The 14,271-nt window shown below is 39.7% G+C and overlaps 1 protein-coding gene across 10 annotated transcripts in view; it reads right to left on the bottom strand.

Annotated features, from left to right (window-relative positions):
* Positions 1-14,271, bottom strand: part of NCOA6 (nuclear receptor coactivator 6) — a 108,432-nt gene that overhangs the window by 38,204 nt on the left and 55,957 nt on the right. For 9 of the 10 annotated variants that reach the window (XM_047853905.1, XM_047853910.1, XM_047853915.1 and 6 more), the window contains 2 exons: positions 12,490-12,645; positions 5,905-6,027 (listed from right to left, as the gene is read on the bottom strand). In XM_047853905.1, coding sequence (XP_047709861.1) covers positions 5,905-6,027; positions 12,490-12,645 — 279 coding nt within the window. The remainder of the gene's footprint in view (positions 1-5,904; positions 6,028-12,489; positions 12,646-14,271) is intronic. The other variant, XM_047853913.1, reaches the window with a different exon arrangement.

Genomic DNA, 14,271 nt, shown 5'->3' with positions numbered 1-14,271 from the left:
TGTATTATCTTTTTTTCCATCCTTTTATTTTTTTTTTTAATTTTTTTTCAACGTTTTTTATTTATTTTTGGGACAGAGAGAGACAGAGCATGAACGGGGGAGGGGCAGAGAGAGAGGGAGACACAGAATCGGAAACAGGCTCCAGGCTCTGAGCCATCAGCCCAGAGCCCGACGCGGGGCTCGAACTCACGGACCGCGAGATCGTGACCTGGCTGAAGTCGGACGCTTAACCGACTGCGCCACCCAGGCGCCCCTCCATCCTTTTAACTATGAACTGTGTTCTTATGTTTTATGTGCTTCCTGTAAAAGCACATTAGTAAGCCTGAGATTATTATTCAATCTGATTAATCACCATCTTTTTACCAGTGTTCATAATACGTTTACCTGTACTGTTACTATATATTTTGATTCATTTTATCATCTTAGGATACCACTGCTCTTTACTCCTTCTTTCTATGGTGATTTCCTATTTTTTCTATGCTGTTTTCCTAATTTTCTTGGATTTTACTGGATTTTTTCTAACATGCCCTTCCTTTCTACCCCTCCACTACTAGTTTAGGAGTTATACATTTTAGGAGTGCCTTGGTCAACTTCAGCTTAGGTCATGATCTCACGGTTCATGGGTTTGAGCCCCACATCGGGCTCTGTGCTGACAGCTAAGAGCATGAAGCCTGCTTCAGATTCTGTGTCTCCATCTCTCTCTGCCCCTTGCCCACTTGCACTCTGTCTCTCTCTCTCTCTCTCAAAAATAAACATTAAAAGATTTAAAAAAAAGTTATACATTTTATTTCTATTATTTTAATGATATCTTTAAAATGTCAACAGACATAATTTAAAGAGTATGCTTTAAAGTATTTATTTCAAGTATTGCTAAATAAGCCAATACTTATGTAGATTTGCCCCATGTTTACCAATTATTTAGCTCACCATTCCTTCTTGGATCTTATTTCTTCCATCTTAGGGTCAATTTTCCTCTTCCTGAAGTAGATTCTTGAGCACTGCAATTAGCAAGAGTCTGGCAATGGTAACTTAGTGTCTTTGAAAATGTATTTAAAAAAAATTTTTTTTAATGTTTATTTATTATTGAGAGACAGAGAGACACAGAGCATGAGCAGGTGAAGGGCCAAGAGATGGAGAGACAGAATCTGAAGCAGGCTCCAGGCTCTGAGCTGTCAGCACAGAGCCAGATGTGGGGCTCGAACTCACAACCGTGAGATCATGACCTGAGCCAAAGTCGGACGCTTAACCGACTGAGCCACCCAGGCGCCCCAAAAATGTATTTTATACTACTCTTGATAGTACAGATAGGTTTAAAATTCTAGGCTGTCAATTATTTTCTCATCACTTTGAAAATATTATTTCAATGTTTCCTGGCTTCCAGGGTTGCTACTGAGAAATCAGCTGTGATCTGATAGTTTTCTCTTTGTAAATAATTGATCCTTTATTGTGAGTTGCTTTTAACATTCTCTTTTTGTTTTATAGTTTTTCAAATTTGTGTGAAACATGGATTTATTTTAATTTATATTGCTCAGTATTTCTGAGGATTCACATCTTTCACCAATGTTGGAAAAAATTTCAGCCATTCTCTCTGTTGTCATCTTCAATTTCTTTATTTTCTTCTTCTGGAACCCTTTTCAGATATATGTTAAATCTCATTTTATCCATCATGTCTCTTGACCTCTTTCATATTCCCATCTCTTTATTTTTAATTTGCTGCATTCTGGGTAATTTCTTCATATTAACTTTCCAATTCAGCTGTGTCTAATTTGCTGAACAAGTTATTTACTTCAATAATTTTTAAATTTCTAGAAGTTCTGGGTTTTTTCCCCAAAATTCTGGGTTTTTTTTAATTAAAAAATTTTTTTTAATGTTTTATTTTTGAGAGAGACAGAGAGAGAGTGAGTGATCTTGCACAAACCGCAAGATCATGACCTGAGCTGAAGTCGGATGCTTAACTGACTGACCCACCTAGGCACACCTCAAATTTTATTTAATGTTTATTTACTTTTGAGAGAGACAGAGAGTATGAGTGTGGAAGAGGCAGAGAGGGAGAGGGAGACACAGAATCAGAAGCAGGCTCCAGGCTCTGAGCTATCAGTACAGAGCCCAATGTGGGGCTCAAACCCACAAATGGGGAGATCATGACCTGAGCCAAAGTTGGATGCTTAACCAACTGAGCCACCCAGGTGCCATTCCAAAATTCTGTTTTAATGGTATCTTGTTCTCTTGTGATTTTCATCATTTTAAATACCCTGATACTCCTATTACAAATTATCTAGAATTTTGGAGGGAGGGAGTCTAGTCCTACATTTTATGAATCTGGAGTATAAACTCATTTATACTAGGGCTTTAACTATGAGAAGTCTGCAATGGCTCAGGTTGAGAATGTGTCCCTCCAGAGCATCAACAATTATTACCAGTCTAGAACCACTTAATAATTTAGCTTGACTGTTCCAGGGTCATTTCAATAATATATTAAATGTCCAGGGTGCCTGGGTGGCTCAGTAGGTTAAGCGGCCGACTTTGGCTCAGGTCATGATCTCATGGTCCGTGAGTTTGAGCCCCGCGTTGGGCTCTGTGTTGACAGCTCAGAGCCTGGAGCCTGTTTCAGATTCTGTGTCTCCCTCTCTCTCTGCCCCTCCCCTGTTCATGCTCTGTCTCTCTCTGTCTCAAAAATAAATAAATGTTAAAAAAATAATAATAATATATTAAATGTCCAACATGAATCAGAGTAGAAAAGACAATTCCATAATCACCATTTCCCCACCTCCCAACTAGAGCCCAGGCCAAGACACGTAAGTTTTGCATTTGTCTCCCTCTGTGTCAGAGGGTGAAAATTTTCTAATCTACCTTTCACTGAAAATTCTAGTTTCAAATTGATAACTTCCTTCTTTATGTAGACCCAAGCCAAGGTTTCATATTTTATCCCTTCCTGGCCATTCAAACTCAGAGCCTTTGGTCCCTGCAGAATCTCTTCATTTGTTTACTGCTACTTAAATTTTAATTTTTGACTTCTTTTTCACTCTGGGGATTTCGAGTTCTTACAAGGTCAGCCATGCATTAAATGTTATATTTTGTCTAGCATTCTTGGGTGTTTTGTAGTTGGGACAGTTAGATAAATGTTTATCTGTCTATAACTGGATTTGTCTCTGAGAAACCCCCCTCCATTTTTCAAAGATGGTAATTAGACAGTAAGAAAGTTCTCTGGAGATAAGAAACAGGTTTTCTCAGTTTACAATGAGCTTTCTATCTCCAGAAATGTTCAAGAGCATGCTGACTACATGTTCAGTAGTGACACTCTAACATATATTCCAGCACTAGGTAGGAATCTGCACGAGATCCATGGTTCTCAACTGGGGCCAATTTTGTCCCCCAGAGAATGTTTGGCAACATCTGAAGACATTTTTGTTGGCACTAGGGGGGAAGGTGTGGTAGTGCTATTGGCATCTGGTAGGTAGAGGCCAAGCAGGCTGCTAAACATCCCACAATGCACAGGACAGCTGCCCACAGCAAAAGATGATCAGCCCAAAATATTAACAGTGACAAGGTCAAGAAACCATGACTAAATGACTATGGCACCCTTACTAATCTTGGCAGTTCTATATGGCTACAAAAAATTTTTTTTAAAAAGCCTATAGATTAAAAAAGGCTTTTAATTACAAAAGACTTCTGGCTTATCAGTCAACTTCTGTTGCCAGTGCTAAAAAAGAAAGTAATACTAAGAATAATTGACAATCCAAGACATTCTAGACAGACAATTCCAAAGTCATTTATTATTGTTTTAGAGGGTAGTTAAGATCTCTTTCCCTTAAAACTTTCTCTGTTTATAAATGTTCAACCTAATATTAAATTTTATTTGCAATCACTGTCCCAATGGACATCAGAGAAAAATATTCCTAAAGTACGCTTGGCAGTAAAGAAAGATATCTAGGGGTTAAAATGTTGGTATGACTACAGATCATTACTTCAACTTTATTATTCCTTCAACTTTGTATTACATATATTAGCACAATCAGTACCCTTCATTAAATTCCAATCTAACTTGATTTCAACCTTAAGCTTCTAAGTTTCCTATGTTGACAATGAACTATATCACTATAATTTACACTTACATCCTAGAGATGCTTAGTAAATATGCCTGCTACTTGCCAGATACTTGCATTAGTGTGTTGATGTCAGTTTTAATAGAGTCCTAAAAATGTAAGGCTGGAAGGGATCCACAGCATTGTTTCTAGGACGTAAATATGTTTCCAGGCAATTACGGCCAGTAAATATTAAGTCATTTGTCCAGGAGTTGAGACTAAAACCCAGATTTCTTGTCTCTCATTCTAGATCTATTCTTTTACTAACTATATGCAACTTGGCCAGAGTTTTCCCACTCTGGTTCTTCAGTAGTGGCACTAGCATCACTGATTATCTCTCATTAAGCTACCATAATACCAAATGCTCAGATTTCTGTGGAGAACTATAACTGTACTGACTCCCTACTACAGGTACCAGGATAGGTACTGTTTATCTACCATGTGGTATTCCGTAACAGCTCAACAGCACAGGTCCTGACATATAATAGGAACTCTGTAAATGTCAGCTACATGGCTCAGGGCTCATCCACCTTCAAACATGAGCACAAAAGACTGTACGCATTACTATCTGATTTTTTAGGTGAAGAAACTATTGCTTGGAGAGGTACGGTGACTAGCTTGAGGTAACCAGGAAATGGCACTGCCAGGATAAAAATCTAGTCCCAATTTTATATGGCCAAGTCTTCAGCTACAGTTTGGAATAATGGTTTTATAAATTAAGTTTCTCCATTCTGCTCTATTTCTTCAAGAGCTACTGTGGTAAGTGGGAATGTGAATGACTCAGTATAGTTTCAGGTGGTTACTCTGCTTCAACCACAGCAGCTGTGCTTTTCTGGTTTATTTGAATAAAAGGTCCTAAAGCAGAAAAAGTTTGAAAGCCACTAATGTAGTGATAAGAGCACTGGACTAGGAGTTAAATCCATGATATTAGTCTATTTCTACTTGACCCTGGGTAAACTGCTTCCTTTCTGTGAGCTTCAGTTTCCTCAGCTTTAAATGAGAGAGTCCACTCAATTCTAATATTTTGTGATTCACAGAATGTTGAGTTCATTCTCTAAAGAAGAAATCTCAGTTTTACTAGAAAAGTTAACAAATAATTTATAACTCTCTCAAATTCTAAATATCTAAAAACACATATTCTTCCACATATTCTTCAGATTCCACATAAACACAAAGAACTCTTGGCTCAGATTCTCAGCCTCATAGAAAATGGGTGGCAATTGGAAAGCTACATACTCCATTATACTATAAACATTCTGAAGATAAAAAACATTTTATTCATTTCTTTTTTTTTTAATTTTATCTTCTTTATTTTATTTTTTTAAAAACAAAAATTTTTTAATGTTGATTTATTTTTGAGAGACAGAGACAGAGTGCGAGTTGGGGAGGGATAAAGAGAGAGGGAAACACAGAATTTAAAGCAGGCTCGAGGCTCTGAGCTGTCAGCACAGAGCCTGACGAGGGGCTCAAACCCATGAACCGCCAAGATCATGACCTGAGCGATGCTTAACTGATTGAGCCACCCAGGTGTCCCTATTTTATTCACTTCTATCTCCAACACTTTGAGCAGAGTCTGTCCTACAATAAGAACTCAACAAATGTTTGCTGCACAGCTCAGTGCTCATCTATCTACATTTAAGCATGAGCCCATGCTCTGCAATTCTACCTTCCTGAGTGATTTAAATCTTATTTTCTTAAATCAGTAAACAGTGATGTGTCAGGAATCCCCACCTATTTTGCAAAACTCAAATGATCATACATTAGCAGATAAAGGGAAAAAGGAAACCAGTAAAATGTCATATAACTGAGTGGGAGATCTCACCTGGACCACCTGCCATGGGAAATGTCGCCTCCATCCTAACTGAATTTCCGGCTCCCATGGGTCCATTCATTCTCACATCTTGGCTTCGGTTCTGAGCCAAAGCCAGGTTGATAGCACCTTCCCCTGAAAAAATTACAGGTTACAAGAAGGAAACCATCAGAATAAGATGCAAATGTTTTTTAAAAACAAGTACACAGGGGCGCCTGGGTGGCGCAGTCGGTTAAGCGTCCGACTTCAGCCAGGTCACGATCTCGCGGTCCGGGAGTTCGAGCCCCGCGTCAGGTTCTGGGCTGATGGCTCAGAGCCTGGAGCCTGTTTCCGATTCTGTGTCTCCCTCTCTCTCTGCCCCTCCCCCGTTCATGCTCTGTCTCTCTCTGTCCCAAAAATAAATAAACGTTGAAAAAAAAAATTAAAAAAAAAAATAAATAAAAACAAGTACACAAAAACTTTAGTTTTCTGTGTTTTTAAAGAACTATGGTAACTTTACCAACCACACAAAAGGGAGGTTCAATACTATATAGGTCTTTCTTCAACTTCACTTGAGTAAGTTTACTTACATGAAGCACAAGGAAAACATAATCAATCCTCACAATACAGCAGATGGACAATCATTAATGATGTATGGTGTCAGGAGAGAGTTTGTAACTCTGAGTGACTATTTTCAACTAGCTCATAGTGTGTGCATGTGTGTGTACATGTCCATGTGTGCAAGAAGGAATTAAATGTTCTCAGAAACTCTCAAACTCCTAGATTACCTTTTGGGAATTTATGACCAGAAGGTAGAGAAAAGAGTAAGTTTAATGGAGAAAGAACATATGATGGTATAGGGACACTGTAGTATTTGTGAGCAAAATCCAATTTCCCTTTCAACTAGTGCAGCATAAACAGATATCCATTAGAGATATTTATGCAATGAAGAGTAGATAGATTGCTACTAATCTACTTTTGCAGCATCTAATTATAAGACCAACACTCATATGAAGTTTTTAATGCTTACAAAATTTTATCTCATCTGAACCTCACAATACCCTGGTAGGTAACATCTAGAAGTGTTCCAACTTATTAGACCCTAAACTTAGAGGTAACTTACTTAAATTTTACTTGGCTTAATGATAAAAAGAAACAAATTTCAGGAGACTTCCTGCGCTTAATCCAAAATTTTGACTATTGTTACTGTGGATGATAGCACCACCATGTGGACAGATAGAAGTATAGCTAACCAGTGGCTAAGAAGGTCAAAGGCAGCATTCTTTGGCATCCTTCCTTATGTACTGTAGGGTTCTGGATTACAGAGCCAGATGATAAAGTAGGAAGCTAATGAGGACACAGTAGTTTCCTGTCTTATCACTGATAAGTCACCCTTCTGTATTAAGTATTTCCACCAGGCAGGTAGGCTGGTTGGTCCCAGGGAACAAACATCCTACTAATAAGGGACTGATTACCAGGGTTACAAGATGCTCTAAACTGTTTGCCTCTGGGAGTTAGGAATAAAAGAAAAAGAGAATACAGACCTTGAAGGTTTCCAATAAAATGAAGCAACTATTAATATACCAAACTTAAGACATTCTTTTTTAAACAAATTTTAATGTGTATTTATTTTTGAGTGAGAGTGAGTGAGAGAGAGAGAGAGAGAGAGAGAGAGACAAAGCACGAGTGGGGGAGGGGCAAAAGAAAGGGAGACACAGAATCCAAAGCAGGCTCCAGGCTCCGAGCTGTCAGCACAGAAACCAATGCGAGGCTCGAACTCACAAACCTGGAGATCATGACCTGAGCCAAAAATGGACGCTTAACCAACTGAGCCACCCAGGCTCCCCACTAAGACGTTCTAAACAGAAAGAGTATTTATTCTTGAAATGGACATGAGATTATTTCAGTTCTCTGTTTAAAACTGTTCCAATGCTTCCTACTGTTGTAGAAATAAAAGCCAAACTCCTTAACAGGGTATAAAAGGCCTTAGTAATCTATCTAGTCCAGTGCTGTTCAACAGAAATATGAGTCACACATATAATTTTAATTTTTCTAGAAGCCACAGTGAAAAGATAAACAAAAAAAACCCCAGGTGAAATTAATTGTAATATACTTTATTTGACTCAATATATCCATGCTATATCAATATAGCCCATGTCAGTTTGAACTAGCCACATATGCTCAACAGCCATACGTGGTTTGTGGCTACCATATTTAAGAGCTCAGATGTGGCTCTTGCCTACCGCTCTAACCTCAACTCACACTATATTCTCCTTCAATAATAAGGATTCAGCCTCAGTGGCATTTTAAAAAATTTCTTAAGCACACAAAGCTGCTTCTCACCCCAAGGCCTTTGCACATACAGTATGTGCAAATAGTTGCCTCTAATAGTTCTACTCTCTTCACATGAGCCAACTTCTCAGTGTTCATGTAACCTTAAGTGTCACAGGCTCCAAAAGACCTCCTCCAACTGTCTTATCCAAGGGTAGGTCACCCTTATCAGAACATCATGTTCTTCCTTTTTTTAATGTTTATTTATTTGGGGGGGGGGAGGGGAGAGAGAGAGGGAGACACAGAATCCAAAGCAGCCTCCAGACTCTGAGCTGTCAGCATGGAGCCCGACGCAGGGCCTGAACTCACAAACCGTGAGACCATGACCTGAGCCAAAGTCGGATGCTTAACTGACTGAGCCTCCCAGGCACCCCAGAATATCATGTTATTTCTTCAGAGCACATCCCATGTAATGACTTACTCATTCACTTGTTTTATTGTCTGCCTCATCCATTACTATACAAGGATAACCATGAATCTGCCCTGGTTCCTTTATATCTTTTGTTCTGGGGTAGTTATTAATAGCACCCCTTTGGGGTGCCTGGGTAGTTCAGTTGGTTGAGCATCCAACTTCAGCTCAGGTCATGATCTCGCGGTCCGTGAATTCGAGCCCGCATCGGGCTCTGTGCTGACAGCTCAGAGCCTGGAGCCTGTTTCAGATTCTGTGTCTCCCTCTCTCTCTGACCCTCCCCCCAGTTCATGCTCTGTCTCTGTCTCAAAAGTAAATAAACGTTAAAAAAAAATTAAAAAAAAAATAGCACCCCTTTTACTCTCAAAAGTGTCCTAATTTAGATGATAAATTATATGGCCACCCTAATTATATCCTTAATACAGAGAACAGTCTCTAATACATGGTAGGTACTCATTAGCTATTTGAGTATATTATGAATTGTTATCTTATAACCTTACAAAGAACTATAGGCATTTTTCCAAATGATGAATGCATTCCTGGGAAACCCCACATTCTATAAAAACTCACACTGAAAATAATAGGTTTTATGGGAAAAACAATGTTGTTAGGACTTACTCAAAATGTATGTGGCTTTGTAATCAGAGTTCTAATGAAAACATTAACTGGTGGAGGCAATATATCCAAGAACATTTACAGTGGAAATGCCCGGTTAAAGATGCTATGATAATGCAGATTCAGTAAAGCTCTGAGCCATTGGGGCTGCCGTTAAAGCAGACACAGGAGAAAGTGAACTTGTCACAAGCAAGAGCCATGCAAGTGCACTTGGGGTGCACTTCTGGGGAAGGTATCTAAATTCTCATCCTTAATTACCTTAAAACAGAGCTGAAAGGACTCCCACCTATGCAGTAGCTGAGTTTCTTTTTTTTTTTCTTATAATCATCCTTCTATTCTATTTCAGCTTCTCTTGCCTTTTTTATATGAATACACACAATTCTCACATTATAGTACTATCATTCTCCTATTTGCCAACTGCATATAAGCTAACTGGTGCCAAAGAAACACACATAAAGATCACTACAGGCTCCCAAACTCACTGATTAGGGGTCGGCAAACCACAGCCTATGGGCCCACATTACAGTCTAGTCTGCTGCCTATATACTTAAGTAACATTAACTGGAACACATCCATGTTTATTCACTTACATATTGCTTATGGCTGGTTTGCACTGCAAGTAGACTGAAATCGTTGTGACAGAGATCTTAGGGCCCACAAAGTCAAAAGAATTTATTCTCTGGCCCTTTACAGAAAAAGTTTGCAGACTTCTGCTTTAAATCACCATGAATTAATAGAGGGGACACAAAATATACTCAAAAAAGATGTCTTCCCAACTCCCTGGCCAAAACTCAAAAAAGAAAGGGTACAGGGAATGTTCTTCTATGGAGAATAGGCTATGCAACCTGACCTTACACCCTTGCAGCAGACACCTCTTACAACTTACAAAGGCATCAGCTTATTACCAGTTTCACAAAAGCAAAGCTGCTGCCACCACTTTTACTCCTGCCCGAATTCTGAGGGAGCACAGAGAGAGAAAAGGAGATCACCTGGGACACATATGCATACCCTAAAAGTTAAAGGACCCTTTTCTGTAATGTGATAATCACTACCATACGTGAATTTCACAATTTCTTGAAATACATGTTATCTACTTTACTTTCTTGATGGTACTTATGCTTTAATTTACGGCTATAAAGGGGAGCCAGCACCTTATCTTTTTAAAAGAACTTAGGGGAAGTAGGTCTGATTAAAAGAAGAAACTGGTGTTTCCTTTCTCCAGTGGAAAACACTACCATGTAAGTTTTCAAAGCCCTTTTAACTCACATAAATAGGTAACAGACTATAAAACGTTTAGAGTTTAAGAAACCACTTATGTTTTCATAAAATATAAACGGCCTACATAGTGCTATGTAGCCAACAGCTGTTTTACTTCCACTCTTCCCAAAAGTTCATCCTATATCCTACAGATTGCTGTGAATTAATTTTACTTCTCTGGATCCTTTTAGACAATCGACCATTTTTCATAATAGGCTGGTTGTTGTTTAAACCTCTATTCCCTTTTTTATCAAATGATGGGATTTACCCCATTTCTCTACCTATAATCCTCTCTAAATCTTCATTTGTTTGCTGCTATTGCCCCTTTTGGGGCACAGCAACGTACAATCCTACACTGCACAAAATGTGTCTCACTCCTGCATATGAAGTATTAACCTTTTTGGCTGCCAAGGTTTTGTGGCGCATTTAGGCTCTAAGCAAACACGGAGTTAGGAAGGTTTGGCCCACCGGTAGAAGGAAAGGCTGAAATCACTGGTTGCCACTATGTCTGCATCAATACAGGAGGGGAAGAAAAGTTCTAGTTCACAGGGCCTCCAAAGATAGAACCTCCTCTGTGTTTCCCCCTTCCTGGTACTTCTCTCTCACAGGTTTGTCTCCCTCACCAAGATCAGGAAATTCTTTTGAGCTTATAACAGCAAGGACCATATTATACTTATCACTGTATTCCAAGTGCTAAAGCAAAGTGATGCTATTATGTGTGTGCTTCCCTTGCCTTCATTCAACATATGTTTACTCAGGAAACTAACACGTTCCAGGAAAACAGAACTACAACAGTGAGCAAAACCAGACATGGTCTCTGCCCTACTGGAGCTTGCAATCTAGGAGAGAATAAAACAATAATGAAACAATTGCTCTGATGAAAGTGTGACATAAATGATCTAAGGACAAAAACCAGACTTCTGTGACAGCATATAACAAAGGACTCTGAATTAGTCAAGGAGTTCAGAAAATATATCCTCAAGAAGATTTAAGCTAATACGTGAAGGCTGAGTAGGTGTTAACTAAGGAAGGCGGAATTGGTAAGGGACAATATTCCATATAGAGAATACATAAATGCAAAGGGCCCATGGCAGGAGGAAGAAATGCATATTCAAGGAACCAGAAGAAAGCTGGAGAGGCTGGAATAGACAGCAAGGAGGAGGGTTGGATGAGTTAAGATTGGATGAGAAAGGTAGAGTAGAGGTCAGACCACACAAGTTCCATGAGGTTAGAGTAAGAAGTTTGGTCTTTATTCTGTGAATAACAGCAAGCCAAAGCAGGGGTTTTAAGCTGGATACTGTGTGTGTGTGTGTGTGTGTGTGTGTGTGTGTGTGTGTGTGTGTGTGTGTATTTTCATTTTGAAAAGACCATTCTGGCAAAATATTTGAAAAATGAATACTGCTACGAAAAGGACTATTTAGGGCCTCCTAATCTCTGTTAGATGACTAAAGAAATAAATACTAAAGCTTATTTGGTAGACAGAAGCAAATGAAATTAGATATTCTTTAAACAACAGATAAGTTAAAGGGCACCTTCGTGGCTCAGTTGGTTAAGCACCTGGCTCTTTGATTTCAGCTCAGGTCATGATCTCACACTTTGTGAGTTCAAGCCCCGTGCTGGGCTCCATGCTAACAGTGCAGAGACTGCTTGGGATTCTCTCTCTCTCTCCCTCTCTCTCTGCCTCTCCACTGCTGATGCTCTCTCTCTTCAAATAAATAAATAAACTTAAAAAAAAAAAAAAAGACAAATCAGTTCCTGGTCAGGGTGCCAATAAAATCCAAATCTGACAGACAGACAAAATGAGCCAAGGGAATGGAGTCTGAAGCTATGGATGTGGAACCATCACCCAGACAGAGCCTCAATCCCTCCTTACCCTAAGGTGTGGCAATTGGAAGTACAGGTTATGTGAGTTACTTGGCATTCTGAAACAGGAGGGGAACAGACAAAGCAGCAAAGAAAATCATGCTACATTCTACTGTTGTTATGATCTGGGTCCAGATAGGCACCTTCAATCTGAACGGAGAGAATCCCCAGATCCCGAAGCTGCTGGTTGTTGCTCTGAGCCAGGATCCGTAGCCGCTCCGCTGCTTCCCGGGGGATGTTGAATGTCACACGCACGCTGTTCCAGGGCTCCACCTTCTGTACCTTTAGCTTGCTGGATTCTTGGTCATGAAAGAAAGTGAATAATATTAGTAATCTTTTAACCACCAGAAGACATGGAACAAACAAAACTAACCAAAAGCAAAAGAACAAGGCAGAGCATTGCCTTGGAGTAGCTGTGAGAACTTAGTCTTTGGCATTAGATAGACTTCAAATCTAATTCCAGTTTTAGCACTTAGTACCTGAGTGGCCATGAACAAATTATTCAACCTTTCTGAAACTTACCTTTCTCTTCTTTAAAACCATGAAAAAACTATTTCATGAGAATGTGAGCACTAAATGAGAAAATATATGCCAAAAACCTAGCACAGGCCCTGATATACACACATGCAGTAAATACATGGAAAGTAGTAAGATGGAGTAAGGATTACAAGAGAGAGAAAGAGAGAGACAAGTTTAAATGAATAGACTAAGGTCTATTTCTGGATTCCATTCAATACATGTGAACTGGCATCATGAGAATATTTAAGTCTCACATTTCATTGAAATTCTATAAATACAAAAATACAGTATGCAGACTATGCCAGTTCATAGTCCTATTTAAATATTAACTAGTATTGGGGCACCTGAGTGGCTCAGTTGGTTAGGCTTCCAACTGATCTCAGCTCAGGTCATGATCTCAGGGTTGTGAGTTTGAGCCCCATGTTGGGCTCCACACTAGGCATGGAGCCTACTTAAAAATAAATAAATAAACAAACAAACAAATAATGAGTATCTCTGTACAAGATATTCACAAAGACAGGAAGAAGATATTTCTTCCAGTGTCCCATAAATCCTTCAATTTAAGAAGAAGGCTTTTTTTGTCTTTGATTTTAAAGTTTTTCCTGCTTTAAAAAATTTTATTTTTTTTTTAACATTTATTTATTTTTTTTTAATTTTTTTTTCAACGTTTTATTTATTTTTGGGACAGAGAGAGACAGAGCATGAACAGGGGAGGGGCAGAGAGAGAGGGAGACACAGAATCTGAAACAGGCTCCAGGCTCCAAGCCATCAGCCCAGAGCCCGACGCGGGGCTCGAACTCACGGACCGCGAGATCGTGACCTGGCTGAAGTCGGACGCTTAACCGACTGCGCCACCCAGGCGCCCCAACATTTATTTATTAATGAGAGAGAGAGACAGAGCATGAGCAGGGGAGGGGCAGAGAGAGAGGGAGACACAGAATCTGAAGCTGGCTCCAGGCTCCGAGCTGTCAGCACAGAGCCCGACACAGGGCTCGACCTCACAAACCATGAGATCACGACCTGAGCCAAAGTTGGATATTGACCGACTGAGCCACCCAGGCGCCCCAATTTTTTCCTGCTTTAAATAAGAGTATAATTTTCATTGAAGCATACCGCACTGAAGGGAAAAACAATATAATTTGACAACAAAGCTTCAGTTAGGATATGAAGGGGCGCCTGGGTGGCGCAGTCGGTTAAGCGTCCGACTTCAGCCAGGTCACGATCTCGCGGTCCGTGAGTTCGAGCCCCGCGTCGGGCTCTGGGCTGATGGCTCAGAGCCTGGAGCCTGTTTCCGATTCTGTGTCTCCCTCTCTCTCTGCCCCTCCCCTGTTCATGCTCTGTCTCTCTCTGTCCCAAAAATAAATAAAAACGTAGGATATGAAAACCCTGCATTTCAGCAAGTCTGA

This window comes from Prionailurus viverrinus, chromosome A3 (genome assembly GCF_022837055.1).
Source record: "Prionailurus viverrinus isolate Anna chromosome A3, UM_Priviv_1.0, whole genome shotgun sequence".
NCBI lineage: Eukaryota > Metazoa > Chordata > Mammalia > Carnivora > Felidae > Prionailurus > Prionailurus viverrinus.
Note: the sequence above shows the minus strand (reverse complement) of the source record. Positions and strands in the feature narration are given on the sequence as shown.